The sequence below is a fragment of the Mercenaria mercenaria genome, chromosome 17 (assembly GCF_021730395.1).
Source record: "Mercenaria mercenaria strain notata chromosome 17, MADL_Memer_1, whole genome shotgun sequence".
Classification (NCBI taxonomy): Eukaryota; Metazoa; Mollusca; class Bivalvia; order Venerida; family Veneridae; genus Mercenaria; species Mercenaria mercenaria.
This window is the reverse complement of record NC_069377.1, coordinates 19,730,017-19,746,115: the sequence shown is the minus strand read 5'-3', so window position 1 is coordinate 19,746,115 and position 16,099 is coordinate 19,730,017. Positions and strand designations below refer to the sequence as shown.

At 36.9% G+C, this 16,099-nt stretch overlaps 1 protein-coding gene across 5 annotated transcripts in view; it reads left to right on the top strand.

The window, feature by feature from the left end:
* Nucleotides 1-749: 749 nt before the first annotated feature.
* The window catches only part of LOC123536261 (zinc finger protein 76-like), a 171,850-nt gene continuing 156,500 nt past the window's right edge, over nt 750-16,099 (top strand). For 2 of the 5 annotated variants that reach the window (XM_045319263.2, XM_045319260.2), the window contains exons 1-3: nt 863-1,052; nt 4,332-4,499; nt 9,909-10,079. In XM_045319263.2, the coding sequence (XP_045175198.1) occupies nt 4,376-4,499; nt 9,909-10,079 (295 nt within the window). In that variant the 5' untranslated portion in view covers nt 863-1,052; nt 4,332-4,375. Of the gene's footprint in view, nt 841-862; nt 1,053-1,931; nt 2,073-4,331; nt 4,500-4,534; nt 4,778-9,908; nt 10,080-16,099 lie in introns of those variants that run through there. The other 3 variants (XM_045319261.2, XM_045319262.2, XM_045319265.2) reach the window with 3 other exon arrangements.

Sequence of the window (16,099 nt, the reverse complement as noted above, 5' to 3'; positions counted from 1 at the left end):
AAAGAGTTTCGCTCAGAGTCTGAGATAATCCTTTGAAATATTCGTTGTCTTCAATCATTATATAAGTCACACTTTAAGAGGAAATGCCTTTCATCTTCAATATCATTTTTTGTACAGTATTTGCATAACCTATTATTAAGGTCTTCGCCAATAAAACGGCCAGTTACCACTCTAGGGGCTAGGACTCCACAACGGAACTGTGCCATGACTGAGCGTTCTCTTCTAGATAAATTAAGTTTAACATAAGTTTCTGTTTCGTAATTACGTTTGAACAATTTATAGGTTCTCAGTTTTGGCGAATAATTCAGTTTTTCCGGTCACTCGTCAGCATAAAATCTAAATAATCTTCGTTTTGCCTCAGAAATATCAACTTGGGATTTATTCTCAAAACTTTCAGTCAAATTGATATGTTCGAAAACTTGCCGAATTTCTGAACACCAGTTACTATTCATATTAACATTTTCATAATCATAGTTAAAAACTCTTTTTGTAATTCTTGTATCATCAGATGCAAGCAGTCTATATGTACGATTATGACTAGCAGGCGCGTTGTCGGGGATAATGAGCACAGTTAAGACAAAGCATATATCATAATTAAGATAATTATTGATAAGATACTGTCAATATATGTTTAAAAATGTATTTCCTAAATATGATCGACATATATTAACAGACAGATAATAAATTCGCGCGATAGTAAACTACAAACATAAAACGGAATGCTCGTCGTGAATTATCCGGTTTCCTGCTTTTTGGATTTTTTCCGTATGTAGCGCAAAATAATTGGACTGGTTCCCATACCATTCGCATTGCATGGCGGTACAGGCAAGGGATTTTTGGGTAAGTTTTCCCAGTGTTCCCTGTTGCTGATGCAGATGGGAAATTTCTTGTAACGCGTAAAGATTATCAAGACCTTCGGAATTGTTAAGAAAGAGACTCCTGTTGTCTAAAATTCATGAGTAGCACTGAACAACCTTTTAAGTTCTAATCTTGAGTTCTTATTTATTCAAGATGGCTACCAGCATGTTACCTTCTTCGTGTTGGGCAAAAAGGTCGAAAGAATAAAAATATTTCTACTTTCAGTTTCACTTTCACTGTTCGTATACTGGACAAATCCTGTCTTAAGTTACGTTTTTCACAACGATTTCATGGATTTATTCTTCATAAAGATTAAGTTTTAATGCAAATGTTACAAACCCAATTTAGATCTATCTAATTTTATCGGAGAGACTTTTACCATTCGTACTCGATACTGTTTGACCCACATTCAAAATTTGAACAAGCTGGTAACATTGCCCGATCGGGCTTTCGACATAAAAACTAATTTAATTTCTTGAAAAATAATGAAGATATTTCTTTCAAACTTGGTCCATTTATTAAGCATAACATATGATACAAACTAAAATAAAAATAACTTTGTTGCCTTCAGATTTGGTAGAATTATTACCCTTTTTCAGATTTTTATGACGCATAATTTTTAAAGTCCAAAAAGATTGTTCTAATGCCAAGTTTAAAACAAAAAATGGTTAAATGGCTTTCTAATGCTCTAAATTATTGCGCTAGTACATGAAAGTATACATTTTACTGTCCTTTCTCTTACAGCATTATAGAGAAATGTTAGTTCTAAAAAAATTGTTCATACATCTGCACTAGAAACAAAGTATTAACCCTATAAATATAGAATAAAGGTATTGGCGCACAAGTTTGGAGCAATAGAAAGCCATTGAACCATTTTCTGTTTTAAACATTGCATTAAAATCATTTTTTTGGACTTCAAAAATTATGCATCATAAAAATCTGAAAAAGGGAAGTAATTCTAACAAAACTGAAGGCAACAAAGTTCTTTCTATCTTAATATGCATCATGTGTTATGCTTAATAAACGGACCAAGTTTGAAACAAATATCTTCATTGTTTTTCAAGAAATATTAGTTTTCATGTCGAAAGCCCAATCGGGCAATGTTACCAGCCTGATGAAGTGGCTAGGGTCCGGTAATCAATATAGATCTAAATGTATCCCGGTACAACCAGTTTCAACCACTTAACAAGTTTTCTGTCCAGTTTTGTACACATGTAAGTCCAACTATTTGTTGAATGCCTCAAATTTTCTTTCAGCATAAATGCTGTAAAACTTAACAGTGATTTTTTTCCTTCTTTAATAGGGTCCGTAGGTCCGTAAAACAGACCCTTTCCCAATTGAAAATAATGACCATTTTTCCCAATTTCAGACCAAATTATTCCCAAAAATGACCTACAAACATTTTCGAAACAGCTGCTGTCCCGACATCGTGAAATTCGCCGATTATAGAAAATATGTACTGAATTTTAATCGAGTGTTCGCTAATTTTGACCAAAGGGCAAATAGTCTATTAAAATTCAGAACATGTTCTCTGTAATCACAAGCGCGAATTTAATCAGTCGCACCATGCATTGTTTCCGGTTACCGGTTTCCACAATCTTTTTTCTGTAGAACAGTGACAAACTGCGAACAATGAGTCACAACAGCAAATATTATGTTAAAAGGCTGACAAAATCCAAGCTTACTGGCTGCAAAAGCCTTGTGGAGTTCGGATTCTCACGGGCATCTTCACAGCCTGTTCTGACTGAGGAAATGTCCGTTGAATCGTCTACATCGGTGTTGTTTTCATGTCAGAGTCATGAGAACTCTTGTGTAACTCCGGTTGAATTTATGCCAGAGTGTGTGCCTTTAGAACAACCAGACCAATGTATCATGTTGTGATAATCAGAACACTAGCTCTAGTGTAACTTAATTAGATCTAGGAAAGGGGTTATTGTAATTTTGTGTAACAATTTTGTATGTTACACAAAATTCCCAATTAGGATGAAAATGACGCTATTTTTCCCAAATCGCCTGGACGCGGACGCTTTCCCAAAATGGCAAAAAAAATTGCAGCTTAAAAGCATGGAAGTGGCTATTCTTACGGTCCCCTAGGAATAGCCTCGCAGGCTATTCTTACGGCTCTCCCGTAAGAATAGTGAAAAGCCCGCAAGCGGTTATTCCTACGACTGTTCTGTATTACAATACTTTGTACTGAAGTCATTCAACTGATATATTTTCAACCGATTTCGGAAATGACATTTGGTCATTGTGTTACAAATAAAATGTCGGGTCTGAATTGATGCAAACATCAGGTCAACCTGATGTATGAAAAACGTCAAGTATTAAACTTAATTAAAGGGCAATAAACATTTTTAGAGTGGTATGGGATTTGTACTGTTGTGAAAAATTTGCATGTATGTACACAAAACATAGATCAATAATTATCTAAATGGTTTAGATCTAGTTGAAAACACTTGGTCAATATTTTTTTAGTGTTTCAATATTAATAACGTATGTATTTACATCTACATCTGTACAACCAAAAATTGTTTACCGAAAAAGTAAAGAAGTTGGGTGAAATAATACCAGTTAAATGAATTCAGTACGATGTGTAACACAAAACTGCCGTATGAATAACCACCTGCGAACTTTTCATAATTAGTACGGGAGAGCCGTAGGAATAGACACCTGCGGGCTTTTCACTATTCTTAGGGAGAGCCGTAAGAATAGCCTGCGAGGCTATTCCTACGGGACCGTAAGAATAGCCACTTCCTAAAAGCATACTGGCCGACCAGTCACCTGTTGTGTTGTTATGTTAATTGTTCAAGACAAACAACTCGTTACATGTATACAAGTTTATTTACATAATTTACAAGAAGTTGTTTAGCAACAGAATAATTACCGATAATCGTTAACGTTTTTTTTTTGCTTTCAACACGGGTGGGTGGGGGGATGTTACCTGATGACGATTATTGTGTCCATATTTTTGGGACACTTTTCAAAATAATTATTTTTCGGGAAATAAGTCTTGGGACAGTGAAAAAAATAATGATTTTATGCTGTCCCAACACTTGGGGAATATACGGTATTAAATCTTTCACAAGAGCACCTCAGTTTCCCACATTGGAAAGCAAAAACTCCCACTTGGCATTCAGAAAAAGGTGGGATGTCTGAATAATATGCATCTAAACGACAAACAATGATTTTATTCACGAGCATATCACTGTTTGAGATCTATTATTTCGATTCTAACATGTTATCAAGGATTATTATGTACGTCCCTGATGATATCCATCAAATATTTGCCCGATTTCTGTTGATTTCCGTTTCCAGCGCGCCGTTATGCCGTCTAATGCTATGACAACAGAAAAATGAATTGTTGAATCAGCCTTCTTTGCTTAATAGGAAACAAATCGGGTCATGTTAGAATGTGTAATAACATATTGTATATATAGTACAATATTGTTAATCTTTTGTTTGCTATATTTCAGAAACTGCATGCTGTTGAACATTATTTCACTTGAATCATTTATTCATGGATGACCTGAATGATGACAGTGAGAATGTACAGAACATTATTGATCATCTTGAGGGAGCGGATGTAAAAAATGTGAATCCTATCAGTGTGGGAGGAGAAGCCGTCAACATTAAATGTCTGTGTAAGTTATCAAGGTGGAATAGCTCGAGTCTAGCAGTAGTTATCAGTAAAGGGATGGTTGTTTAATGTTGAATACCTGAAGTTTGCAGGCTCCAGTCCAGCTAAGGTCACAACAAGTCTATATCAGCATATGACATGAGTACTGATAATTCCTTTGTTTGCAATTGTACTTCAGCATATGATATGGGTACTGACATTTCACGGATCACACTTGCACATCAGCATATGACGTGGTCACTGGTATTTCCCAGGTCCCAACTGCCTCAGCATATGACATAGGTACTGATATTTATTTTATGCTCTTCAGTGAAATACTGAAATTTATCAGTGAAATAAAATTGATATTTTAATTGTTTCAGACAGTCAAAATATCATTTTTATTTTTCAATGGTACTGAACTACACTTGAATGCGAAAGAATATGAATTATAAATGATAGAAAATTTCTTGCAAAATATACTTCATTAAAGGTTTAGATGTATGAAAATGAAAACAGGAACATAAATATATACATTCTATCATAATAAAATTTAGAAGAAAGCAGGAAATGTAATAGAACTATTTACAGTTTTTCTATAAAGATATCCTGACGTCACGACATTATGACGTCATGATGTCATTCACGTCAGGTTGCGCGGACAAATTGGATATAATTTGGTTAAAATCAGTAAAAATGCATAGAATAAATAGAAAATTTGTTTGTTTCAGTGTAAGATCAAAATATATTTCACTCGTGGACACCATAATTTACATTTATTGCATTATAAAAATATTGCATTATAGTGTTCACTCGGTGAAATATATTTCGATCTTACACTAAAGCAAACAAATATCCTCTATTTACTGGGTTACAATTGCACCTCAGGATATGACATGGTCAATGATATTTCTAGTGTCACAACATTGCTTTTGCATTTGACGTAGCACTATTATTTCCTGCCACAACCAAGCCTCATATGATACGGTTGCTAATATTTCTTATGTCACAGCCATGCCTCGTCATATGTCATGGTTGCTGATATTTTCTGTGCCTTAACCACACCTCAGCATAATATGTCATGGTCACTGATACTTCCTGTGTCACAGCCTCACCTCAGCATATGTCATGGTCAGGGCTACGAAAATTTTGCCGGTTTGTCGGTTTTGGACCGATTTTTAGCTCACCCGTTACATAGTGACAAGGTGAATGTTTGTCTGTCTGTCAATAATTTCTTGTGAACACGATAGAGATCACATTTTGCAACTGATATTAATCAAACTTGGACACAACCTGTATTGGCATAATATCTCGGTTCCTTTCGAAAACTGGCCAGATTCCATCATGGGGTCCAGAGTTATGGCCCCTTAAAGGGCCAAAATTTGCTATTTTTGGCTTGTGAACACAATAAAGACCACATTTTGCAATCAACTTTAATCAAACTTGCACACAACTTGTATTGGCATAGTATCTCGGTTCCTTTCAAAAACTGGACAGATCCCATCTTGGGTTCCAGAGTTATGACCCCATAAAGGGCCAAAATTTTCTAATTCGGCTTTTGCAGCCATATAACGACTTCATTTATGGTTTGATTTGATACAGACTTGCAAAATATATTTAACAATGATAAATCTTGGATTTCCGTTATAATACCGTCAGATTCAATCATAGGTTCCGGAGTTACAGCCCCTGATTGACCCCTGAAAGTAGGCCTGGATCAAAACTGGGTCATTTTGGGTCAAAAACTAAGTCATCAGGTCAAATCAAAGGGAAAGCTTGTTAACAACATAGAAGCCACATGTATGGTTTTGAGTGGCAAGATGAACCTTGACATGAGTTGACCTTGATTTTGACCTAGTGACCTACTTTCACGTTTCTGTAGCTACAGCCTTCAAATTTGGACCACATGCATAGTTTCTTGTTCCGAAATGAAATTTGACCTTGATTTTTACCTACTGACCTACTTTCACATTTCTCAAGCTACAGGCCCTTCAAATTTGGACTACATGCATAGTTTTGTGTACCTAAACAAACTTTGACCTTGTTATTGACCTAGTGACCTACTTTCACATTTTTGAAGGTACAGGCTTCAAATTTAGAACACTTGCATAGTTCTGTGTTCCGAAATAAAATTTGACCTTGATTTTGACCTAATGACCTACTTTCACATTTCTCGAGCTACAGCCTTCAAATTTGGACCACTTGCATAGTTTTGTGTACCGAAATGAACTTTGAACTTAAGATTGACCTAGTGACCTACTTTCACATTTCTGTAGCAACAGGCTTCAAATTTAGACCACATGTAGGATTGTAATTTGACCTTGAGCTAGTCAGTAAGTCTTGAAATTTGGAACACTCAAAAATGGCACATTGGTGGGCGCCAAGATCACTCTGTGATCTCTTGTTCAATTAATCTTCATGAATTTTGGTCAGAATGATAACCTTGATGAAATCTAGGCCGAGTTCGAAAATGGGTCATCTGGGGTCAAAAACTAGGTCAGATCAAAGAAAAACCTTGCGTATGCAGTAGAGGCTGTAGTTTTCAATTAATCTTCATGAATTTTAGTCAGAATGATTACCTTGATGAAATTTAGGCCGAGTTCGAAAATGGGTCATCTGGGGTCAAAAAGTAGGTCACTAGGTCAAATCAAAGAAAAAACCTTGTGTGTGCGATAGAGGCTGTATTTTTCAATTGATCTTCATGAAATCTGGTCAGAATGATTGCATTGATGAAATCTATGTCAAGTTTGAATATGGGCCATGTAGGGTCAAAAATTAGGTCACTAGTCAAAATCAAAGAAAAACCTGTATGCGATAGAGGCTGTATTTTTCAATTAATCTTTATGAAATTTTGTCAGAATGATTGCCTTGATGAAATCTAGGTCAAGTTTGAATATGGGTCATCTGGGTCAGAAAGAAGGTCACTAGGTTAAATCAAATTAAAACCTTGTGTTTGCGATAGAGGCTGTATTTTTCAACTGATCTTCATGAAATTTTGTCAGAATGATAGCCTTGATGAAATCTATGTCAAGTTCGAATATGGGTCATCTGGGTTTAAAAACTAGGTCACTAGGTCAAATCAAGGAAAAACCTTGTGTATGCAATAGGGGCTGCATTTTACACTGGATTTTCATTAAATTTGGTCAGAATGGTTGCCTTGATGAAATCTAGGTCAGGTTCTAATATGGGTTATCTTGGATCAAAAACTAGGTCACTAGGTCAGATCAAAGAAAATACTTATTCATACTCGTGATTTTTTGCTCCAATTTTAATGGTGATTGGTCAGAATATTTTTTTCCATGAAATCACTAGGTCAAACATGTTTACACTGTTATGGTGTGTTTCTCAGGTGAGCGACCTAGGGCCATCTTGGCCCTCTTGTTTAAGTCTGTTAATTTAAAGTTAATAACTAATTTACTGAAAATGTCAGAGATTCTGTTTACTTATCCTTGTAAATCTAATTTCTTATCCTTGTGAATCTAATGTGATTAAACTGCAAATTAAAGTTTTTTTCACTCCTGCAATGATTGCCCAAACCAAGAAAACCCTTTAATTATGAATATAATTTAAAAAAGTTAATTCCATATCAGCAAAAAATAAATCAAGCTCCCAACTTGCTATTAATGCACTCAAAGTCAAAACACAAAAACCCATAAAAGCTTTTCACAGTCACTTTTAAATAAGAAGTGTGTATATTACGCTGGTCCTGAATTAAATACATGCACATGTCAACAGCAGTGACATCACTATGACATCACACAGAATACACATCTTCTTTGATCTGCTATCTCTTCTTTGCTCTGCTAGTGTCTGCACACATTTAAAGAAACAGTTGTCAAACGGGTTTGTCCCAGTTTCTGATAGCAGGTGTCAAAAATTTGCTGTGAATTTCAGTTACGTTATTCTAGTCACAGAAAGTGTCAGTAATAATATTATATTTCTAAAGTCTGGGCTTTGAAAAATTGTTTGTTTGTTTGTTTTGGGTTTAATGCCGTTTTTCAACAGTATTTCAGTCATGTAACGGCGGGCAGTTTTCCAGTGTTCCTGGATTCTGTACCAGTACAAACCTGTTCTCCGCAAGTAACTGCCAACTTCCCCACATAAATTATCAGAGGTGGAGGATGAATGATTTCAGACACAATGTCTTTTATCAAATGTCTGATATTTCGTGTCACAACCACACCTCAGCATATGTCATGGTCACTGATATTTCCTTTGTCACAACCACAATTGGTCACATCACATGGTCACTGATATTTCCTGTCTCACAACTACAATTTTCATTACATGACCTGGTCACTGATATTTCCTGTCTCACAACCACATCTCAGTATATGACTTGATATTGATATTTTTAATGTTACAACCACATCTCTGTGTATGACATTATCACTGATATGTTTGTGTCCCCACTATAGGTGGTGGGGGCATATAGATTTGGTCTTGTCCGTGTGTGCATCCGTTCATCCGAAAAGATGTGCTTAGCTCAAAAAGTATTTGATATAAATTGATGAAACCTAGTTGAGTCTTTATCATGGTATGAACTTGTGCACCTCCTATTTTTTGTCTGGCTCCGCCCCCTATTTCCAGAGTTGTGGCCCCTGAAATAGTAAAAAAAAATGCTCATTTCCACCTTATGATGTGCCTAGCTCAAAAAGTATTTGTTATAAATTGATGAAACCTCGCATATAAACCAATTTTTAAACTCACTCCTGCATCAACTTCTGCATCGGGGTCAGTAGATTCTGTGTAAAAATTCAATAAAACTGAAACAATGGAAATGCCGATTCAATGTTTTTAATTTGATAGAACATGTAGATGTTTTTTTTAATTAATTGTTCGAATTTTTAAACTTCTATTGATGGTTACAGTAATTCTAAACTAGTTTCCCAGTCACTTTTATAAATTTCAATGATTCATGTTTCTTCTCTCTTCTGTTGAAAAGTTCTTTATCGTCTATCAAACCTACTAGTGTCAACAAAACAATAGAGTCTTTCAAATATTTTCATGTTCTAAAGAGTGCGAAAAAAATGACGGGTATTCCCCACACATTGTATTAAGAAATCTGATTGGTTGAGAGCTATCCAGTAATTGACAGTGTACGTGCATATACAGATATATCGTAAAATCTTTTAATTTCATGGGCACAAAATTTCATGGTTTGGCAAACATAACATTTTCATGGGAACATGAATTTGTGGATTTGAGACTTTAAAGGTAATACAGATGAAAATTTGCTTATTTATTGGGACTTAGTTTCCTAGGTTGTCACAACAATGAAACACAAAAATTAGTCCCCCATGAAAATTAATGATTTTACAGTATTTTGAAGAAAAAATGGTTAAATGAATATAAGAAATCCAGCATTATGGTAGTTAAATGCCATTTTAAGTAAATATTTCAAAATAACTTGAATAAATGGTATATATTTAAGGGAGCGAGGGTGATGGCCAGCTTAGTCTGGAGGTTCTTCAAGATGGAATAAAAGTGAAAACACCAGATGAAGATCCATCTCTAGGAGGTCGTGAAATCAGCGAAAATAGCAGTGATCACATTCTCAACAATGCACATGAACTCCATGTAAATCAACTAAAACAAGAAGCTGGTAATGCTATAGATTTTTAGCTGACAAGAGCCAAAGACTCAGGGTGAGCTATTTTGACCGCTCACTGTCCGTCGTCTGTCTGGTGTCCCGGCCACACTTTCCTTTAAACAACATCTCCTCCTAAACCACCAGGCCAATTTTGATGAAACTTCACAGGGATGTTCCTTGGATGGTCTTCTTTAAAAAAATTTCAAAGAATTGAATTCCCTACAGAGCTCGGTTGGCAACCGAAATGAAAAACAAAAATCTTCTTGTCCAAAACCACAGGTTAAAGGGCTTTTATATTTGGTAGGTAGCATCATCTAGTGGTACTCTACCAAGATTGTTCAAATTATCCCCCTAGGGTCAAACATGGCCCCGCCCTGGGGGTCACATGGTTTGGTTTACATAGACTTATATAGGGAAAACTTCAAAAATCTTCTTGTCAACAACCACAGGGCCTAGGGCTTTGATATTTGGTATGTAGCATCATATAATGGTCCTCTACCAAGATTGTTCAAATTATCCCCCTAGGGTCAAATATGGCCCCGCCCCGGGGGTCACATGGTTTATATAGACTTGTATAGGAAAAAACTTAAAAAATCTTCTTGTCTGAAACCACAAGACCTAGGCCTTTAGTATTTGTTATGTAGCATTGCCTTGTGGTCCTCTACAAAGTTTGTTCAAATTATGCCCCTAGGGTGAAAAGAGGCCCCGCCCCGGAGGGTACCCAAGTTTTACATAGACTTGTATAGGAAAAACTTTAAAAATCTTTTTGTCGAAACTGCCAGGCCTAGGCTTTTGATATTTGGTATGTAGCATTGCCTAGTGGTCTTTTACCAAGATTATTCAAATTATGCCCCTGAGGTCAAAAGAGGCCCCACCTAGGGGGTCCCACATTTTACATAGACATATACAGGAAAAAACTTGCCTGAAACTGCAAGGCCTAGGCTTTTGATATTTGGTATGGTGCATTGCCTAATGGTCCTCTACCATAATTGTTCAAATTATGCCCCTGGGGTGAAAAGAGGCCCTACCCGGGGTCCCCAAGTTTAACATAGCCTTATATAGGAAAAAAAAATAAAAATCTTGTCTGAAAGATCAAGGCTTAAGCATTTGATATTTAGTATGTAGCATTGCCTAGTGGTTCTCTAACAAGATTTTCAAATTATGCCCCTGGGGTGAAAAGAGGCCCCGCCCCGGGGGTCACTTGATATGAGTTATATAGGAAAAAATACTTCAAAAATTATCTGATCATATTTCCTAGACTGTTTAGTTATAATTACCTGATGACCTCAAGTAATTAGGGGTCACTTGACTGTGACCTTGACCTGCTTTTTAGCTTGCCTGTCAAATAGTGTCAAGGTGAGCTTTTGTGATCACCCTTCGTCCGTCGTCTGTCGTCCATCGTACGTTCACAATTTCTTGTGAACACGATAGAGACCACAGTTTGCAATCAGTTTTAATCAATCAATTTTAATCAAACTTGCACACAAGCATTGGCATAATATCTCGGTTCCTTTCGAAAACTGGCCAGATTCCATCATGGGGTCCAGAGTTATGGCTCCTTAAAGGGCCAGAATTTACTATTTTTGGCTTGTGAACACGATAGAGACCTCATTTTGCAATCAACTTTAATCAGACTTGCAGACAACTTGTATAGGCATAATATCTTGGTAAATTTTGAAAACTGGCCAGATCCCTTCATGTGTTCCAGAGTTATGGCCCCTTAAAGGGCCAAACTTTGCTAGTTTCGGCTTGTGAACACAATAGAGACCACATTTTGCAATCAACTTTAATCAAACTTGCACACGACTTGTATTGGCATAATATTATGGTTCGTTTTGAAAACTGGCCAGTTCCCATCATGGGTTCTAGAGTTATGGCCCCTTAAAGGGCCAAGATCTGCTATTTTTGGTTTGTGAACACAATAGAGACCACATTTTGCAATCAACTTTAATCAAACTTGCACACGACTTGTATTGGCATAATATTATGGTTAGTTTTGAAAACTGGCCAGTTCCCATCATGGGTTCTAGAGTTATGGCCCCTTAAAGGGCCAAGATCTGCTATTTTTGGTTTGTGAACACAATAGAGACCACATTTTGCAACCAACTTTAATCAAACTTGCACACAACTTGTATTGGCATAATATCTTGGTTCCTTTTGAAAACTGTCTAGATCCCGTCATGGATTCAAGAGTTATGGCCCCTGAAAGGGCCAAAATTTGCTATTTTTGGCTTGTGAACACGATAGAGACCACATTTTACAATCAACTTTAATCAAACTTGCACACAACTTGTATTGGCATAATATCTCGGTTCCTTTCGAAAATGGCCAGATCCTATCATGGGTTTCAGAGTTATGGCCCCTTAAAGGTCCAAAATTTGCTATTTTGACTTTTGCAGCCATGTAGAGACTTCATTTATAGTTTGATTTGATACAGACTTGCAGAATATCTTCAACAGCAATAAATCTTGAATTCAGATCCAATCGTAGGTTCCGGAGTTAAGGCCCCTAATTGGCCCCTAAAAGAGCCAAAATTTGGTGATTTTTACCTTGTGAACATGATAGAAGTGACATTTTATATTTGAATTTAACCACACTTATACACAACTTAAGTCACAATAAGATCTCAGTTCCTTTCGAAAACCGGCTAGATTCCTTGATGGGTTGTAGAGTTACTGCCCCTGAAAGGGCAAAATTTTCTATTTTGGCCTTTTCAGCCATATAGAGATTTCATTTATGCTTTGATTTGATACAGATTTGCACAGAATGATTATCTTGATGATCTCTAGGCCTGGATCGAAACTAGGTCATGTCTGGTCAAAAACTAGGTCATCAGGTCAAATCTAAGGAAAAGCTTGTAAACAGCCTAGAGGCCCTATTTATGACCCTAAACTTTATGAATGTTTATCTTGATGGTTCCTAGGCCAAGTTTGAAACTGGGTCATATGGGGTCAAAAACTAGGTCACCCAGTCAAATCAAAGGAAAAGCGCATTAACACTCTTGTTCATTTGATGTGCATGAAACTTGGTCAGAATGTTTGTCTGTATGAAATATCTTATGAATTTTATCTGGGTCATGTGGGGTCAAAACATAGGTCATCAGGTCAAATCAAAGAGTAAGCTTGTTTACACCCTAGGGGGCACATTTTTGATTCTGTCTTCATAAATTTTGGTCAGAGGGTTTGTTATCATAAAGTCTTGGACAAGTTCTTATCTGGGTCATGTGGGGTAAAGAATTAGGTCACTAGGTCAAATCAAAGAAAATGCTTGTTTGCACTCAAGATGCCACGTTTTTTGTCTAATCTTACTGAAAATTGGTCATAATATTTGTCTCCATGTAATCACTAGGTAAAACATGTTTACACTGTTATGGTGTGTTACACAGGTGAGCGACCTAGGGCCATCTTGGCCCTCTTGTTTGTTTTTTAAGATACAGCCTTGAAATTTGGAGGACATATACAGTTTTGCACACCGATCTTAACAGCATAGAAATTTGGACCACGTCAATAACTTTCGATAAAGATTTCAATACTCGTCTTTAATATTCTTAGTCCTGACCAACTGACTTACTTTCTTGTTTTTTGAAGCTACAGCAAAAAGATTTTGACCACATGTTTATGATGATCATGTATAATGTTTAATACAGATTTCAATACTCATCTTGAATAGTCTTAATCGTGACCTACTGACCTACTTTTTCGTTTTTGAAGTTACAGTATAGAAATTTGGACCACTTGTTTAAATTTTTTATACAGATTTCAATACTCATCTTGAATAGTCTTAATCGTGACCTTCTGACCTACTTCCTTGTTTTTGAAGATACAGCATGGAAATTTGGACTACATGTAGAACTTTTGATACAGATTTCAATACTCATCTTAAATATTATTAACCCTGACCTACTGACCTACTTTCTTGTTTTTGAAGCTACAGCAAAGAGATTTGGACCACCTGTATAATTTTTTAACAGATACTTATCTTGAAGAATCTTTACCATGACCTTTATCCTAGTTTTTATGCCCCCGAAGGGAGGCATATTAGTTTTCAACTGTCCGTCTGTTAGTTCGTTCATTCGTTCATTAGTCACAACGTTAACTTTTTGCATGAAGGCACTTTACTCGCGAACCACTGCACCCAGGACGTTCAAACTTCACGTGCTGATAGTACTTATTGAGTACACCACCCCAACTGACTTTAGGGTCACCAGGTCAAAGGTCAAGGTCACAGGGGCCAACGTTAACTTTTTGCATGAAGGCACTTTACTTGCGAACCACTGCACCTAGGACCTTCAAACTTCACATGCTGATAGTACTTTTTGAGTACACCACCCCTACTGACATTGATGTTACCAAGTCAAAGGTCAAGGTCATAGGGGGCCAATGTTAACTTTTTGCATGAAGGCACTTTACTCGTGAACCACTGCACCCAGGACCTTCAAACTTCACGTGCTGATAGTACTTATTGAGTACACCACCCCTACTGACTTTGAGGTCATCAGGTCAAAGGTCAAGGTCACAGGGGCCAACGTTAACTTTTTGCATGAAGGCACTTTACTCGCGAACCACTGCACCCAGGACCTTCAAACTTCACATGCTGATAGTACTTATTGAGTACACCACCCCTACTGACTTTGGGGTCACCAGGTCAAAGGTCAAGGTCACAGGGGCCAATGTTAACTTTTTGCATGAAAGCACTTTACTCGCAAACCACTGCACTCAGGACCTTCAAACTTCACATGCTGATAGTACTTATTGAGTACACCACCCCTACTGACTTTGGGGTCACCAGGTCAAAGGTCAAGGTCACAGGGGCCAACGTTAACTTTTTGCATGAAGGCACTTTACTCGCGAACCACTGCACCCAGGACCTTCAAACTTCACATGCTGATAGTACTTATTGAGTACACCACCCCTACTGACTTTAGGGTCACCAGGTCAAAGGTCAAGGTCACAGGGGCCAACATTAACTTTTTGCATGAAGGCACTTTACTCGCGAACCACTGCACCCAGGACCTTCAAACTTCACTTGCTGATAGTACTTATTGAGTACACCACTCCTACTAAATTTGGGGTCACCAGGTCAAAAGTCAAGGTCACAGGGGCCAACGTTAACTTTTTGCATGAAGGCACTTTACTCGCGAACCACTTCACCCAGGACCTTCAAACTTTACATGCTGATAGTACTTTATGAGTACACCAACACTACTGACTTTGGGGTCACCAGGTCAAAGGTCAAGGTCACAGGGGCCAACGTTGACTTTTTGCATGAAGGCACTTTACATGCAAACCACTTCATTCAGGACCTTCAAACTTCACATGCTGATAGTACTTACTGAGTACACCACCCGTACTGACTTTGGGGTCACCAGGTCAAAGGTCAAGGTGCTGTGGGGGCATTTGTCACCATTAGTGACAGCTCCAGGGTTAGACACTAACTTATTTGAACAAGGTTCCCAAAGGAATCTCTACTTTTTAAATCTGGGGGTCCTCCTTAGGCTTTGGGATCCCTCATAATATGATATATAAAAACAATCACAACAAGTGTCTTATGAGAAGTTACGGTCGTACCCCAGTGGGATTCGAACCCGCAACCTCTGTATTGAGTGGCTGACACCTTAACTACTACAGAAGAATGTATCCAAACTGATATCAATTTACATGTTTGCCAATGTCAAGACAAGGTCTCGACTTTGGAGACACTTGTATCTTATAGGTATAATCATTGTCAAGTCTATTGTGACAACCACTAAAAATTATAATATCAAAAAAAAAAAATTCTTGAAATTCTTGACTTCTCTTCATATATTTTAAAATATAAAATCTTAATATTACCTGGCATTTATATTTCCGATGATACAAAATTTCTTGTAGTTTCTCTTTGAGGTTTGAAGATATAAAGTGTTAAAGTAAGGGAATTATATTTTTAGGCATAAAATTCTGTTTTGGATTACTTTCACATTGAAATTCATATACAATTTCATTTTGATGTTTGAAAGCTTGATTTATAGTTAATAGACTTATCTTCCGAATCGG